This window comes from Symphalangus syndactylus, chromosome 8 (assembly GCF_028878055.3).
Source record: "Symphalangus syndactylus isolate Jambi chromosome 8, NHGRI_mSymSyn1-v2.1_pri, whole genome shotgun sequence".
NCBI classification, from domain to species: domain Eukaryota; kingdom Metazoa; phylum Chordata; class Mammalia; order Primates; family Hylobatidae; genus Symphalangus; species Symphalangus syndactylus.
Window position 1 is genome coordinate 44,610,926 of NC_072430.2, and position 17,338 is coordinate 44,628,263.

Consider the following 17,338-nt stretch of genomic DNA (forward strand, 5'->3'; position numbering starts at 1 on the left):
AAACTTAATTTCTTTAATATTTCTGTGCTTGTGTATATCCCACAGGCAAAGTTGCTGATGGGCCACTTTATTAATGGGTTTATTTATTCCCAGAGGCCTCAATCTACATGCACTTGAAGGGCTGGTCATGGTAAGGTCATTCTTAATGATGGGCAACAAGTAGCTTCTTCCTAGAAACTAAGACTAGGATGGGACCTGAGTCAAGAAACACACTGAATGTTTCATTTTTACTATTCACAGATCTTCAGACACCCCTCAGGCCTCAATCTAGACTTATAACTCTTTGGTAGTTCTGACTGTTACCAACATCTTGCAAGGAGGGTGTTACCTGTGACGACACTGGGGATTTTGGAGAGAAAGCTCTTGACTGTTCTGATGGGCACACCTCCTGTCTTGTCATCTTGCATCTTTGTAATGATGTCTTCAATCTGAAAGAGGTTAAAGAAGTGTTATTTTCTCCCATAATGTAATTATAAGTGGTACCTTTTTACACAGCCCAGATGTGTAAACATGGATGTCAATAACAGATATCACAAAAAGCTCCCATCTAGTTGGTCAATAAATACAGCATCAGTATCTGCTATCTACCAAGTGCTGGGTATAGGGAGGTCTGAAGGTTACATGAGCATAAGTCATGTCCTGGAACAAGATCCCAGTTCAATAAGGTATGGAGGAAGAAATACATTAGGATTCTTGATGGGATCCAACGTGTAATTTAACAGGTATGTGATCACAGTCTCCTTCTTTTCCAAATTGGGTTTACATACAGGTTGAGCCATATGAAATTTCTATATTCAACCCCCACCCCTTCCACAAAGGCAATTTCTTATGGTTCAATATAATATATTAACATAGATTAACATGCTGCTATTGGGAATTGCAGACAGGGCTACGTTTGGGACTAGAGAAGGATACATCTAGAGTCACATGACAGAAAAACAAGACATGGAAAGCTCTGATCTGAAGAAGCTGGAAAACAGGTCTCAGTGGTCATGGGTGGTGGTGTGTGGATAGCTATTTTAGCCTGGACTGAGGTAGTCAAGGACAGGAACTTCTCCTTTTGATAAGACCATGCTATCAGGAGAAAAGATCATAGTGGACTGTGACATCCTACTGGTGAAAACAGAACAGAGAATGGGGATGGACTAATGAGGGTGTCGGTGCCTAAACCGGAAAACCAATTTGTAGCTAATATTTTACGAGCCAGAGTAATTTCCTGAGCAGAAATCTTCAGAATAGGATACAGAAAGAATTCTGTAATAAGGATACATCTTTTTGTTTGGGTAAGTGAGAGCAACTGAAGGGGAGAAAATAATGTTTAGTATTATTGCGTTTTATTTTCCTAACCAATAGAAATATCTTTGAAACACCAGGATGGAGTCTCTGAGTGAGTTCTTAATAGAGGCTCATATCATAAGGCTAGAAATTAGTCTTACAGCTCATTTATTCTAACATACCACTATTGCAACTTGATGATAAGTGATTTTCTTGAAGACACATGACTAATAACTTGTTTGATAGAAACAGATAACTTGTTAGAGGCAAAGTTAGGGCATGGCATAACATTATCATCATCATAAATAGCCAAAATATATTAAAAATTTATTACGTGCTAGGTACTATTCTAAGTATTACATACATTATTCTGTTTAGTCCTCATAATTACTTGATGAAACAGATTCTACTATTATCTCCATTTTTTCATATAAAGAAACAAAGATTTAGTGAGGTACATCAATCATGGTAGGGTGGATTAAGTTATGGCAGCAAATAACCCCCCAAATGTCAATGGCTTAGCACAAAGGTTATTTCTCTCTCATGCTACATGTCTAGTGCAGGTCAACAAGGTAACTCTACTCATTGGAGTTACATCACCTTGCATGTTGCTGGTCAATGTGCCGGGGGGACAAGAGAGAATTCTGGAGAGTCTCTCACTGGGTATTAAATTGTGTAATCCAGAAGTTACATAGAACATGTTTGCTCACAATCCTTGGCCAGAACTGGTCACATAGCACCACCCAACCACAAAGGAGCCAGGGACTCGATCCTCTGGGTGCCAGGAGGAAAGGGGAACTAAAGATCCGTGATCAACATCAGTGACAACTGCAGAGGTTGAGCAACCTTTGCAACCTTCGCAGGGTCACACAGCTACCCAGGTGTGCAACCAAGTTTGAATCCAGCCATAGATCCCAGAATGGCATCTAACCCCTGAGCCATTCTGCCTCCCAGAAAATCAGCCAAACAGGGAAACCATTCTCACTGGACTCTTCTGGGTTTCTCTAAGAAGTACTGAGAGTGAGAAAGAATTCTAAGCTCCCAGCCCTTCAGGAGGTAGATGAGTGTTATGCTAGAAAAAAGAGTCATTCTCTGAAGACTTGCATTCTGTTAGATGAAAACTGAAGAGGGAGTTTTATCCCAATTCATGTTAATAATCTCAGATACTGCTGGCCTTTGTCTCCTAAACTCAATCCAACAATTTAGAGCAATTTGAGTATTATTTATTGATAGCTAAGGAGAGCTAGAAAATTGGTCACATTTTCAAGGTAATTTATGCTTTTGATCTAGCATATTATTTGAAACCAGAAGTATCAGTTACCTTGATGGTTTCTATGAAAATGGCCAGAAAATCATTGAGAATTGGAAGGAAACCAACAATTCAATTCAGGTAGACCCCTGAGTGGACATTAGATAGTAATGATTTACACCTCTGCTGCTGCGGGCTGGATTTGAAGGATTGGCTCTGTGACTTCTTTTTCCTCCACTCAGTTTAGTTATTTCACCATGACTGAATCTTAGAAGGCTCATTTACTAAAGAGGTCCTATCTCCTTATGTCGGCCCACAATGTACTAAGAGATACATCACTCATCAGGGGTTACAGCTAGATCAAAAAAAGAATCCCCTCAACTAACAGAAAGGAGACTACACTCCAGCAATAGTCTGCAACATCACAGGTGTGGAAGAAGGAATTATTGCCCCCCAATTCCTGACTCCCCCATGGTATTAATATACACCTGAATCCTTGCCTTGGCCTCCTAGTGAGCAGTGTCTACATTTTCCCTTTCGGGTTTGGCCATAGGATTTGCCTGGCTACTGGGGTGTTATTGAATGTGATATGAACAGGGACTTGCTATGTACCTGCATAGCTGCAGTTACTCTCTTCTCTTGCCCTCTTACCATGAGAAGAACATGCCTCAGACAGTTGTTATTTCAAGGAAGATGAGAGACATGTGGAGCAAATGGTACTGAACCCATTGCTAGATCAGCCAAACCTCAGCTGGCCTATAGACTCATGAGCAAGAAATAAATGTTTATTTATTTTTTATTTTATATATATTTTTTGAGACGGAGTCTCACTCTTCACCCAGGCTGGAGTGCAGTGGTGCGATCTCAGCTCACTGCAAGCTCCACCTCCCAGGTTCATGCCATTCTCCTGCCTCAGCTTCCCGAGTAGCTGGGACTACAGGCACCTGCCACCACGCCTGGCTAATTTTTTGTATTTTTAGTAGAGACAGGGTTTCACCATGTTAGCCAGGATGGTCTCGATCTCCTGACCTTGTGATCCACCCGCCTTGGCCTCCCAAAGTGCTGGGATTATAGGCATGAGTCACTGCGCCCGGCCATAAATGTTTATTTTTATAGATCACCAAGCTTGAAGTGGTTTGCTCTACAGCAAAGTTATGATACAACAAGTCTCTGAAAAAATGCGTTTATCAGAAATTTCTGAAGCCACAAAAAATACCTGACATTCAGAGTCAGTGAATCTTAGAATTGGGGTATCTGAATCACCCTTTCTAAGAACGCAGACATTCAATTTATTACCATCCACCATCTATTTTAAAACTCATAGGGACTATATATACTATTTCAGGTAGTCCATTCCTTTGTTGTGTCAGACAAATTTTTGACATTGTTGTATTTGATTCTTGAGCACAGTCCACTACAATATCGGGTAATACTCTCTGAAATTCCTTGTCGTGGTTTCTGGAGAAGTCCCAAGAGTACAGACCCAATGAAAATTACAAGTGGGCCCTCAGGAACTGATCAAAATCATTACAAGCATTTTTGGAACATCTATTTCATGATCAATACTGCCCTAAGTATTTTAAATAAACTATTTAAGTGATTCCCCGGTCATAAAAGTTATTTAATAAAGACATTGAAATTGAGGATCAGAAAGGTTAAGCAATTTATCCAAGGTCAAACAGCTAGTTAAGTGGCAAGGCCAGGATTCCTACTCACCTCTACCTGACTCCAATGTACAGCCCTGTTTATCAAATCTAAAGTTCATCTTCTATTTCTCAGACTTTTAGAAAACCTTGATTACAAGCCTTCTCTGAGTAGTGTATTAGGTTCAGCAATGGGGGCAGCTCCCGGAAGGTAATGTTCAGAGGCATGAACCCAGTGAGTGGCCCAGAGCCTGGCTGATCCTAGGAAACTTACTTCTCACAGCGCCATATGCCAAGGTTAGTGCTTTGTTTGCTGTGGATCCCACGGTGAGTTCCAGCGGAGCCTGGAGTTGGCCCCTTACACTATACAACTCATTAAATCTTGAGCTGAACATGGCAAATAAAGCTTTTAGTTTCAATGCCACCTGGTAGTCTCCAAACTCTGAACCTTTCTGCCTCTAGTATTTTCAATTCATTTCTTCCTTGCTGGCCAATGAGTAAAATTTATTTTACCTTACAAAAGGGATAACTCTTTCTTCTCTATGGCCTTAGTAGTTGATTAAAAATACAGAACAGAGGCATATATACACAGCGCCTCATCTCCCTCCTTAGATTCAAAACGTTTTGCAGGCAGAGACTATTCCTGGGTTTCCATTTTCATTTTCTTAGTTAACATTAGTTGAGTATCCACTCTGGGCCAGGCACTGCTCTAAGAGCTTTATCTTATAAAATTATTGAATTCTCACAGGAGGTAGATTATTATATCCCCATTTTATAGACAAGGGAACGAAGATTCATCTTTGTGTTCTCAACCAAAGCCTGCCAACAACCTTTTCAGACACAAGGCACCTAATACCATTTGCATTGAAGGGAAAGTTTAGCACAGGCCTAAAAGGGCAGAGGAGGATGCAGAGAAGTTGATCCAGATAATCAGATTCTCAACCATCTCATGATTTATTTCTGCCCAATGACTGCTGCTGTCTTGCTGTGCAGGGCTCTCTCCCTCTGTCCCACGGGATTGGTTAGATTTATCTTCCACTGGCCGATCATGGCTTCTCGGTCAGGGATGGGGTGATGGGAAGGTATAGAGACTCAACGTTTTCCTGACTGTTCAGTTCCTTCTAACTTCTGACACCTTTTGTTCCTAAAGAAGAGCAAAATCAATTCCCTGACATCCTTTAATATGAAGTTCTGTGTCATTATGGAGGATGTCTGGACTTAAACGTCACTGTGCCAATCAATAAGCAGGTGGCCCTTATCTGATAGCCAAACGATGCAGAGAAACCACTTGGCCAGCTAGGCTGGTTCTGCCTGGATGGGCCACAACCACGGGAATGTCCTTCTTCAAGGAGCTCAAAGCTCAGCACTGACAGGCAGGTAAAACATTCTTCCAAACAGCAGGACACTGGAAACCATTATGCCATAGAGTGGGTTTTCTTTTAAATGAGAAATATAAAAAGGTAGACACAATTCACTGAAATAGCCCCAAGAGTGTGCGAGAGGAGTGAGAAGAAGCAATCCTCTCTCTACAAATGGAAGCCACAGAGGGGCAGTAGGAAGAACATGGGGGAGAACCCAGGAGACTGGCTGGCCTCGGCTTCTCTGACGTGCTGTGTTGACCTGGGACAAGTTGCTTCACCTATCTGAACTCCACTTTTCTCGTCCCTACAGTGATAGGCCTGGTTGCTAAACTGAGGTTTCTCATTCTGAAACTGGAGACTTCACAAAGTAAAACTAGAAATACCATTTGACCCAGCCATCCCATGACTGGGTATATACCCAAAGGACTATAAATCATGCTGCTATAAAGACACATGCACACGTATGTTTATTGCGGCACTATTCACGATAGCAAAGAGTTGGAACCAACCCAAATGTCCAACAACGATAGACTGGATTAAGAAAATGTGGCACATATACACCATGGAATACTATGCAGCCATAAAAAATGATGAGTTATGTCCTTTGTGGGGACATGGATGAAGCTGGAAAACATCATTCTCAGTAAACTATTGCAAGGACAAAAAACCAAACACCGCATGTTCTCACTCATAGGTGGGAATTGAACAATGAGAACTCATGGACACAGGAAGGGGAACATCACACTCCGGGGACTGTTGTGGGGTTGGGGGAGGGGGGAGGGACAGCATTAGGAGATATACCTAATGCTAAATGACGAGTTAATGGGTACAGGAAATCAACATGGCACATGGATACGTATGTAACAAACCTGCACATTGTGCACATGTACCCTAAAACCTAAAGTATAATTAAACAAAACAAAACAAAACAAAACAAAACAAAACAAAAAAAAACTCTGTCTGCGAGGGAAGGGCAGGACAGGAAGCCAGGTCGCTGAGCTCTTCCTCTCCACGTTGTCTGTCTTACCAGGTGGATCCTCACAGAACATGTCTCTGCACTGAGAGGTGCAAGGTAGGGGAAGCATGTTGGGCAAAACTGGGGAGTTTCTGATGTTTTCAGAAACTGTGTTGGGCAGATAGCACCAGAAGCCAGACAGAGAAATGACCCGGAGAGGCCCTCACACTGAGCCTTCTCCATCAGCCCATGCCTCTTGTCTCTGCTTTGACCCGTGACACTCCTAACAGAAACGACAAAGGGCAATATTAAAAATATTTATTTAAATATTAAAAATAAATATAAAAATATAAAAATTTGTTTCTATAAATTCATGATCCAATGAGCTAATTTACTTAGCTCCTTCAATTTTTCCCCAGTGGAGATGTTAAAAACTTAAGTACAGCAAACTATATTGTGTTTTTTTTTTTTAAAATCTACCACAACTTCGACAAAGAAGCAAAGAGTATGCCTCAAGCATGAAGGTTCTTTTTACTGAAGCGCTTCATCTTGACTTTGTAATCAGTTGCCTGTTTCTAGCTGCTAATGACTGTCACGTCAGAGTCTACCTTTCAGCAAAGACCCCTTCTGTTTTGGTGTCTGTGAAGGAGTGAAAATGACTCCTCGGACACCATCTTATCAGCCCAGAGGCAGAAATCAGAGCTGACAAATGATAATCATATTTCTTAATCCAAAATGTGCATGCTTCATTGAGCAGGCTCTGCCCCATATGTGTTCCAAAAGATCAGGCTATTTCTCTTTTTTATTTTTAAAGACACAATGCATTGCTATTTTCAACTTTTGCATGTATTTGTGTGTACGTACTGGCTTCGTGGACATTCACTGAGCACCTACCAAGTGCCACACACTGTGTTCATTTCTACAGTTATGAAAACAGGTAGAAGACAGAATCTGTTCTCCTTCCTCATGGACTAATACATTTCAGAGTGACTCAGGGATCTAGGCTTACAGTTAAGGCTGTGTTGGAGGCTGAAGAGCTAAGCATGGGTTCCGAGGAGGTTGGAAGTGAAACACTGAGGGATGCCACCATAGGCCCGTGGAAGAAAACCATCACGGCTCCCTTCTTCTTTCCTTCCCTCTTTTATCATGCCATTCAAAGGCTGCAATTTCAATGGCACAAGGGGAATTTGGGGATTCCACCTGCTAACTATGACAATGATTAAAATGCCTATTAATTTGTTTTCGGCTAAGCCTATGTTTGAATCACTGTATCTGTTTAGAATGCTTTTCATGGAAAGTAACCACAACAAAAAATCCAGCCTCCAAAGATGGGAGCTGATATTTTCCACATAACAAGCAGTCCATATGTGGGTGGTGCTGACATTGCTGCAGAGGCTCTATTCTACGAACGCCAACATCCTGGTCTTTCCCTTGTGGTTGCCTGATGGCTGCCCAGCTCTAGTCATCCCTTCTCTATGAAAGGTGGGAAGGAGGGGGAGGGGCAACAGCTGCACTCATTCCTTTTATCAGGAAAAGCATATTCCTTCCCAGAAGACCTCAACAGATCACTGCTCAAGTCTCAGGCCAGAGCAGGGTCACATGACTACATTGAGCTGCACAGGAGGTGGGGAAGAAGGTATTCAACTTTTCCAGCCTCTATACCACATGGAAGCAGGGCAAGAGGAGAATGGAAATGGGGTTAACCATGTAACACTGTCTGCCATGAGACCTTGCGTTAAAGAACACTCATAAAGGATGGTTGGGCAGGCCCTGAAGCCTCTCTGATCTGTTTCCACACTGCAGCCTATATGATACTCTTAAAAGGGAAAATATGATCATTTAACTCCCCTACCTAAAATCTGTCCAGGGTGTCCCAGTGCTTAACCTGTTATAAGCTCTTATTAAACCCTCTATATTTTCTCCACATCAACGATCACTCTAATTTGCATTTGTATCACCCGTTAGAGTGGTTTGCTCGCCACTGAATCTAATAGGTACTCAGTAAATATTTCTTGAATGACTATATCAATGAATGAATGAATGAATGAATGACATGAGTGCTATATTCTTAAAGAACTTTATCTTGGATTCCAGCATTCAGTGGGACTCAATATATTAAAAGGGTCTTGGAGGTAGTGATGTCTGCAATTTACAGTAAATTTAGTATTTACACTTAAGATCATTTTGCTTTGGGAATGGGTTCCATAACAAAAATCTGAAGATTTCATGAACCCTAGCAACAATGTTCAAGGAAAAGCTCCAAAGGCATCCAAGTACCATTTGAGTGGGGAGCCAGTTCCCCAATGTACTCTGCCTGACATTACCCAGGGACAGTACCAGGGCAGACGGATGACGCCGCATTATTTGTTTTGTCCCCTGGAGGCTTACTTTTACAGTTTTAATATTGCCATATGGAGTGTTTCATAAATTACTCTTATGGAAAACATTTCATTTTCTTTCATTTAATGGGAGAGAAAAGCAGACAAGAATGACCTTCTAAGTCTGAGATCAAATGGCTTGTTGATACTTTAGGGAAAATGTCTTTCCCCTGAGCTTGGCTGGAATAGCCAAGTCTCAGAAGGCATCATCTTTCTTGTTTAAGAATCTGTTGTTTGCTTTGCAATGTAAGTGGAGCAAGTCCTTTTGGTTAGGCCCTGGACTGAGGAATCTCTGACTGCAGATGGCCAGCAACAGTGCAGATGAGGACAATAGATACTAGCCAATGAAATATTCTAGCAACTGCAGAAGACCTAAAATCCTTTTATTCTAATCTCCTCACATTACCTGAATTTGAGTGTGTCAACCTCTTCTTGTTGGAAACCATCCCTCCTTTACAGAAAAACATGCTGATATTTGGGAAGGGTAAATTGTTCAAGGCCAAGTGAGACTGTTGGATAAATGAGATTATTGGCATGAACCAGAGCTGGCTCCATGGATCCCCACATCAGCTGGCCAGGGCAGCTGCCAGGGAGGCCCCAGCTCACCTAAGGCTTTAGCTGAGTGGAAGAAGATACAGAAAACGGGGCCATGCCATAAGCATCAAAGTTTAATACACACTATAGAAGGCAGAAAAATGTTCCCCCAAAAGAGATCCATGTCCTAATCCCTGGAATCTGTGAATATGTGACTTCATATGGCAAAAGGGACTTTGTAGATGTGATTAAGGCTAAGGATCTTAAGATGGGAGATGACCCTGGTTATCCAGGTATGCTCAGTGAATCACATGAGTCCTGGAAAGCAGAAGACCTTTCCCAGCTATAGTTGGTTAGAGACAGATGTGATGATGGAAAAGGGGTCAGATAGATGGGACTTTACTGATTTTGAAGATAGAGGAAGAGGCCACAAGCCAAGGAATGCAGGCGGCTCCTGGAAGCCGGAAAAGGCAAGAAAACAGATTATCCCTTAGAGCCTCCAGAAGGAAACACAATCCTGCTAGCACCTTGATTTTAGCCCAGTGAGATCTTTTCAGATTCCTGACCTTCAGAACTATAAGATAATGGATTTGTGTTGTTCTAAACCATTAAGTGTTTGGTAATTTGTTATTGCAGCAATAGAAAACGAATACACACAGTGATCCCCACCCACCAGCAAATATTTGGCTAATCAGTATTCCGCATTGTTTCCAAACAGATTAGTATGCATCTTCTCCTTCTGGGCAAGCAGGGGGTGGATTTCCCCAAACTCTGCAGCTCTTGGTCCCTCTGAACAGCTTCAGGGCCAAAGCAATCATCACCTAGGACCTGTGGCAGCCCACTTGGGGAAGATGTCAGGGATGATGACAGGGAAGATGACTGTATATAAACGCTAAGTCATTGCCTCCATGCCATTTTCAATGCTGCATTTTTTGATCTCTCTGGGACCAATTAGATGGGTGGCTTAGAGGTTATTTCTGGGAACTTTTTTTTTTTTTTTTTTTTTTTTTTTTGAGACAAAGCCTCTGTTGCCCAGGCTGGAATGCAGTGGCCTGACCTCAGCTCACTGCAACTTTCACCTACCAAGTACAAGCAATTCTCCCACCTCAGCATCCCAAGTAGCTGGGATTACAGGCATCCACCACCACACCTGGATAATTTTTTTTTTTTTTTAAGACAGAGTCTCAGTCTCACTTTGTCACCCAGGCTGGAGTGCAGTGGCCTGATCTTGGCTCACTGCAACCTCCTGGGTTCAAGCGATTCTCCTGCCATAGCTTTCCAAGTAGCTGGGATTACAGGTGTGTGCCACCATGCCCAACTAAATTTTGTATTTTTGGGAGATACGGAGTTTCACCATGTTGGCCAGGCTGGTCTCAAACTCCTGACCTCAAGTGATCTGCCTGCCTCAGCCTCCCAAATTGCTGGGATTACAGGCATAAGCCACCACACCTGGCCTCTGGGAGCTTCTTAATTGGGTCACAGTAGCCTATTTCAGTACCACAAGCATGAAAAAACAAAGATCCTTTTTTATTTCTCATCTCACATTTTACCTAGCCACATTTTTTAACCCAGCCTACCAAGGAGAATTGTACATGGAATACCATGTGGCAACCTAGCCCAAATAATTCAACCAGCACTGTGAAATACTGCACATTTGAACATAAGGCCTTTAATATTAAGTTTCTACAAAAATATTCAAGTTCCAACATATATATCATTTTTCTCTTGCTGCCGCAGAAAGGTCAATAACCTTGTTTCCAAAGAAAAACAGGTCCATCCAGTGTCCTGCAATATTACTACAACTTCTTCCTCCCGGAAAAGAGCAGAGAACATATGGCTTTGTCCTCCCTCTGACCCCAAGGACACCCTGGACTCTAGGATCACTCGTCCTTTCTGGTTCATTTCCTTTCTGACCCTTCCTTGAACCAAACAACTGAACTAGCAACTGGAGTGAATCTGAGGGCTTGGAATAATTGATGTAAATTATCTCTTTGGTGAAAAACTGCTACGGCTTCCTACAGCTACAAAATAAATGCCAAGTTCCCTACTACGGAATTCAAGGTCCTTCATCATTCGGCATCCACCACCTTTCCAGCACCACCACTCCTCCCAGCCCGTTTTGCTTCTGCACACACTTATCTGCGAAACTCTCCTGAGGCTGCTTGCTGGTCATGGACTTCATCCACCCACAACAAACACATCCAAATCCTTGGCATGCTTCTAGGCCCTGCTCAAAAGCTACTTCCTCCAGGAAACTTGATATTCCAGTACCTGCCATATGTATCATACATGTTATTATGGTTTTATGTATTATACATAAATATATGTATATAATATACATAAATATGGTTATGTATAATATACATAAATATACGCATAAATATATGGTTTATATGTATTATACATATTATGGTTTGGCCCTGTGTCCCCACCCAGATTTCATGTTGAATTGTAATCCCCAGTGTTGGAGGAGGGGCCTGGTGGGAGGCGAGTGAATCGTGAAGGCAGACCTCCCCTTTGCTGTTCTCATGAAAGTGAGTGAGTTTTCACGAAATCTGGTTGTTTAAAAGTGTGTAGCACTTCCATCTTTGTGCTCTTTTCCTCCTTCTGCAGACATGTAAGACATGACTTCATCCTCTTTGCCTTCCACTATGACTGTAAGTTTCCTGAGGCTTCCCCAGCCATGCTTCCTGTACAGCCTGTGGAACTGCGAGTCAATTAAACCTCTTTTCTTTATAAATTACACATTCTCAGGTATGTCTTTATAGTAGTGCGAGAATGAACTAATACCCATGTTCTATATATTTAATTCCCTTTTCCCATTCCAAGGCTGTGAGGCAAGAACCTGAATCAAGTCTTTCTCCCTCTGCTCCAATCACAAGAGCCGCATACCCCTACTTAGGACCAATTTCATTTTCTGTGATACTGAAGTTCTGCTTCTTTCCCTCTGGAACATAACTTTCTTGAGGGAAGAGACAGTTCTCATCTCTGAAGCACCCCTGGTCCTCTACATCTGGTCTGCATGGGACAGAAGTAGAGAATAGAAAAGATCATACTCATTCCTTAAAAAAATATTTCAGGGCAATGAGAGAGCCTTTCACAGTCTCCCAGAGCTCTGGAGAGAAGTGCATTTCAGATGGAACAAGAAGGGTGAGAATGAAGTTTCCTCAGCAGCTGCAAAAACTGGAAAGCCTTGAGAAGGCTTAAAGAGTCTGCATCTGAGGCTGTCATCACCAGACCCTCCCCTCTCCCTTCACCTTGTCTACAGGTCAAAGTGGTGCCCCCAGATGGCCCACCTCATTCTCTGGAGATCTTCCCAGCCTGCCTGCACCCTAGGGCCCTTGTCTGCCTTGCATGATGACCACTACCCTTCCTCCTGAGGGCTGCTTCTGCTGCCCCTCCTGAGCACCTGGCTGTCATTCTATGCATTTGGGGCTGCCTCTGGCCCCTTGAAACCTGCCCTAAGGAGCCTCCTTCTTTTTACCATTTCCTTAGATGGCAGGCTCCCTGCTCCAGATAGTGCCATTCTCTTCCCCAGGCGTTTTCTTCTTTCACTATGTCATTCTTCATGTTTGATGTCCCAAACTGCTCCAGTGAGCATATGAGAGCCACCAGTTGGGAAGGGACACTGAGATGAATTGTAGTGTAGAGAACGCTCCTCGCAATTTATAAGCAAAATCAGGTAGAAATGAGCATCAAGGTCAGTCCCAAAGGGGAAGCAGAGGAGAATCATCACTCATTCCAAATATAAATTATATTTGAGCACTCACTGCATGCTAGGTGCTGGGAAACTGGACAGGCAGGGCCCTTCCCTTGGTGCTTTCTTACAGCAGAGGGGCCCCTTGAGGATTTTAAATGAGTCTAAAAAAGAAGAACAGTCCCCAGGAGGGCCACATAGAAGGAGGTGCAACCACAAGGCTGACTTTAGGAAATTCCTGCCTGATCCCAACAGCACCTGAGGTCCTAGAACCTCACAGGGGGTTCCAGGACAACCCCCTTCCTTGTGTTGCCTGAGACCCAGCAGCAAAGATCCCTTTTTTGGTTTCACGTATCATGCCTTTCCTGCTGATTTTTAATGCTGCCTCCGAACACACTAGCTCAGGCTCTGCTGCTTTCAGGAGTGCCTTTCCAAGTGACACCAGAGTGCTGTTCCTGCTCTGTAACTGACTGCCCAGACACCATCATCTCATCTGAAGACTTGGAGTCCTTCCCCTCATGGTGTTCCTGCACCATAAAATGGCCTCTGCATTGCCCCACTTCCCACTCTTTACACAGAAGGAAGCATGACCAGGTACCCCCTAGTCTTTCTAAATTGGCTAGTCTTTCCACTGCCCAGCTCTTCAATCCAGTCACCAAAGAATTCAATGGAACGGGCTAAGGTACAATGGCATTTTAGTTCGTTAGTTCTTTTGGACTACTATAGCAAAATATCTTTGCCTGTGTAACTTATAAACAATAGAAATTCATTACTCACAGTTCAGGAGGCTGGAAAGTCCAAGACCAAGTCACCGACAGATTTGGTGTCTGGTGAGGGCTTGTTCTGCTTTCATAAATGGCACTTTCCATGTGTCCTGATAAGCCAGCAGAACCAAACAGTCTTCCTTAATCTCATTCATGGAGGTAGAACACTAATGACCTAATCACCTCCAAGGGCCCCACCCCTTAACATTATCACCTTGGGGGCTGGGGGTTTCAACACATGAATTTTGGTGGGACATAACATTCTGATCATAGCAAATGGGTAGTTTTTATTCTTTTCTTTATGCTTTACAGTGATATTTACCAAAATATCTCTAATATCCATGAACTACTTTTTATCAATTCTAAAGGATAATAGTTTATTTCTCAAATTTATTTTTTATTTTTTTAAAGCTAGTCCTATTTCTAAAATTTAAGTGAGCATGCAGGCAAAATCTCTCAGGGCAGTGCCTGCCACATAGTTACTCACTCCTCAATAATGTTCATTTCCCTTTCCTTCACAATTGATTTTAACTTCTTCTATCTGTAGCAAATGAATAACCACTGAAGCTTCTACAGCTCCCTTCAGAAGCATGTGATTGGACCTTCTTTTGTGCAGCTCCCTGACAAAGCCCGAGAGGATAGCAGCTGGGATTGGAGACCCATGCTTTCCAAGCAGGTATCACCAAAGTCACTTCTCACATAACAAGCCCCAGTTTGTATAGGTTTCCAACTATGTAGAAAATGATTATATCATTAACCAACTCTGTACTAATTCTGTGCTTCTGATATGGTTTGGCTGTGTCCCCATCCAAATCTTATCTTGAATTGTATCTCCCTTAATTCCCACATGTTATGGGAGGACCTAGTGGAGAGATAATTGAATCGTGGGGGTGGTTTCCCCCATAATGTTCTCATGGTAGTGAATAAGTCTCACGAGATCTGATTATTTTAAAGGTGTTTCCCCTTTTGCTTGGCTCTCACTCTCTTGGCTCTCATTCTCTCTTGCCTGCCACCATGTAAGACGTGCCTTTTGCCTTCTGCCATGATTGTGAGGCCTCCCCAACCACATGGAACTGAGTCCGTTAAACCTCTTTTTCTTTATAAATTACCCAGTCTTGGATATGTCTTTATTAGCATTGTGAAAACTAATACAGTTTCTCAGAGCAGCCTTATCTTTATCCACCTCATGTCCCAAGTTCCATTACATGGCAGGACAAGCAGCAGGACTTTCCTGCCTACAGGTAGCACCTTGTCAAGGGGAGGCCCACATCTGCCTGGAGAAAAAATAAGCTATGCAGGCTCAGGCAAAGGTGTTTTTAAACTTCCAAATTCTTTGCTTCCTGTTCCTGAAATCACAGACTGAAAGAGAAACTTATTTTTCATCCCCAAGAAAATGAGATTTGATAAAGCATGTACCTATCTGATTCTGATTTTAATCTAAGAAGGAACCCCAGGTGACTCTGGGCAGCATTTGATGGACTGTAGGCTGCACAATGAAATTCAGTGGGATAAATACCAGCATCTGAAAATAAACCCCTCATTCCCCTTGGGAGAGCGGCAGGGTCATCTGCCAATTACTTCTGTTAATCATACAGATTAAAAGGTTTTTGTAGCTTGTCTTCCTGTAGCTCTTCTGCAACAGGAGGGTGAGCAAGTGTGAGATGGAGCCTGCAGCATAGTCAGGCAGGGCCTAGGAAAACCTCTGGGCCCAGCCCCATTTAGGAGGGAGATTGCCTGGGGCTGTGCTGCCTACCACTCACCGAACTGGCCAGGTCACCTCACTGCTCATGTTTGGATGGGGATGTTGCTGTCTACCCTACCTGGTCATCAGGAGAAACGAGAGAGGGCAAGGTTGTAAGTAGAGACAGCATCCAGCACCTCTGCTCTAAACAACAGAGTCCTTCTCTTCTCCTTCCTCTGCTTGTGGGTTAAGGAGTTGCAGGGAACCAGGAGGTAGAGAGGAGGGATGCAGATCTGAGAAACCACTGCATTGGAAATACGGACCATAATAAGGTGGAAAGTTTACCCCCGACCTAAGAAGAAAGGCTTTTACAGGGGAGGGGGTGTTGGTTAGGTGGTGGGGGTTAAAGAGGTTGAAATGGGTGACGGGGGTAGGAGTCAGTTCCAGAGCTGAGCCACATCAGAAGCACCATGGTCTCATGGGCAACTTTCCTAATGGTGGCTCCACCTGCTTCCAGGAGCTTTGCCTGATGGGTGATATTCCTATGACAACTCTTTGGGAATCCCCTTGTTATGGATTGAGTTGTGCCCCACCCCAAATCTAGACATTGAAGTCCTAATTTCCAGTACCTCAGAAGGTGATCTCATTTGGAAATAGGGCCTTTACAGAGGTAATCGAGTTAAAATGAGGTTGTTAGTGTGGATCTTAATCCAAAATGACTGATGTCCTTATAAAAAGGGGAAATTTAAACACAGACAGACACACACAGAGGGAAGACACTGTGAAGAAACACAGGGGGCAAAGTCATCTACAGGCCAGGGAGAGAGGTCGGGAGCAGATCCTTTCCTTGTAGCCCTGGGAGGGAACCAACCCTGTCTTGATCTTAGACTTCTGGTCTCCAGAACTGTAGTTAATAAGTGTCTGTTATTTAGCCCACCCACTTTGTGATACCTAATTATGGCAGCCCTAGCAAGCTAATATACTTCTGAAATGACTTTGCAGATCATAGAAATTATTTTTTTCCAACTCTTTCTGCCTAACATGTAATGAAAACTATCTCCTCTCATCTTCCCTTTCTGTCCTCTCTCTCTTCCCCTTCCCCACTGCCTCTCCCTACACAAACACACACACACTCTCTCTCTCTCTCTCAGGAGATGATACCTAATTATTTCCAAATTAGACAGCTTTCCATGAGCCAAACTGACTAATCTGACTTCTCGCATATTGCCTGATCCCCAGTAAGCCACACAGCATATAGTACTTCACAGCTTGGCTTTCCGAAAGCCAATACTCTGTCTAATGTTAGGGGATAAGAATGAATGCCAGATTCATAGTCCAGATTTAAAACTAGGAGGGTCAAGAAAGACACTGTTTTCTAGAATCAGGAGTGAGAAGTGTCATGACTAGAGTGGTCTTTCATTTGTTTTAAGATGACATAAAGTAAGGAATACATGTAAACCCTTATACTTATGGCATAGATAGATACTTAGAACAACACACAATTTGAGAGATAAGTGATTCAGTAGCCCAGATAGAAGATACTTTGCAATTGAGTCAACTGAAAAATTATAATATAATACGGCAGCAAAAGAAAAGGGTGAATTTGATCTCAGGATGCATTAACAGAAACATAGTGACCTGAGTGAGAGGTGGAGTTCCTTCATCTGCTTCCAGTTCACACTGAGGAATACCGAGTTCCCTTCTGGCACTAGACTTGGGAGGACATCCACAAGCTGTGGTGATTATCAAAGCCAATGACCTAGATCCTATGAAAGCATTTTAGCAGCAGGGTAGAGGTTGG

General features: G+C 42.9%; 1 protein-coding gene across 18 annotated transcripts in view; it reads right to left on the reverse strand.

Moving 5' to 3' along the window:
* Positions 1-17,338, reverse strand: part of RGS6 (regulator of G protein signaling 6) — a 640,138-nt gene that overhangs the window by 203,930 nt on the left and 418,870 nt on the right. For all 18 annotated transcript variants that reach the window (XM_055288922.2, XM_055288930.2, XM_055288927.2 and 15 more), the window contains exon 3: positions 329-428. In XM_055288922.2, the coding sequence (XP_055144897.1) occupies positions 329-428 (100 nt within the window). The remainder of the gene's footprint in view (positions 1-328; positions 429-17,338) is intronic.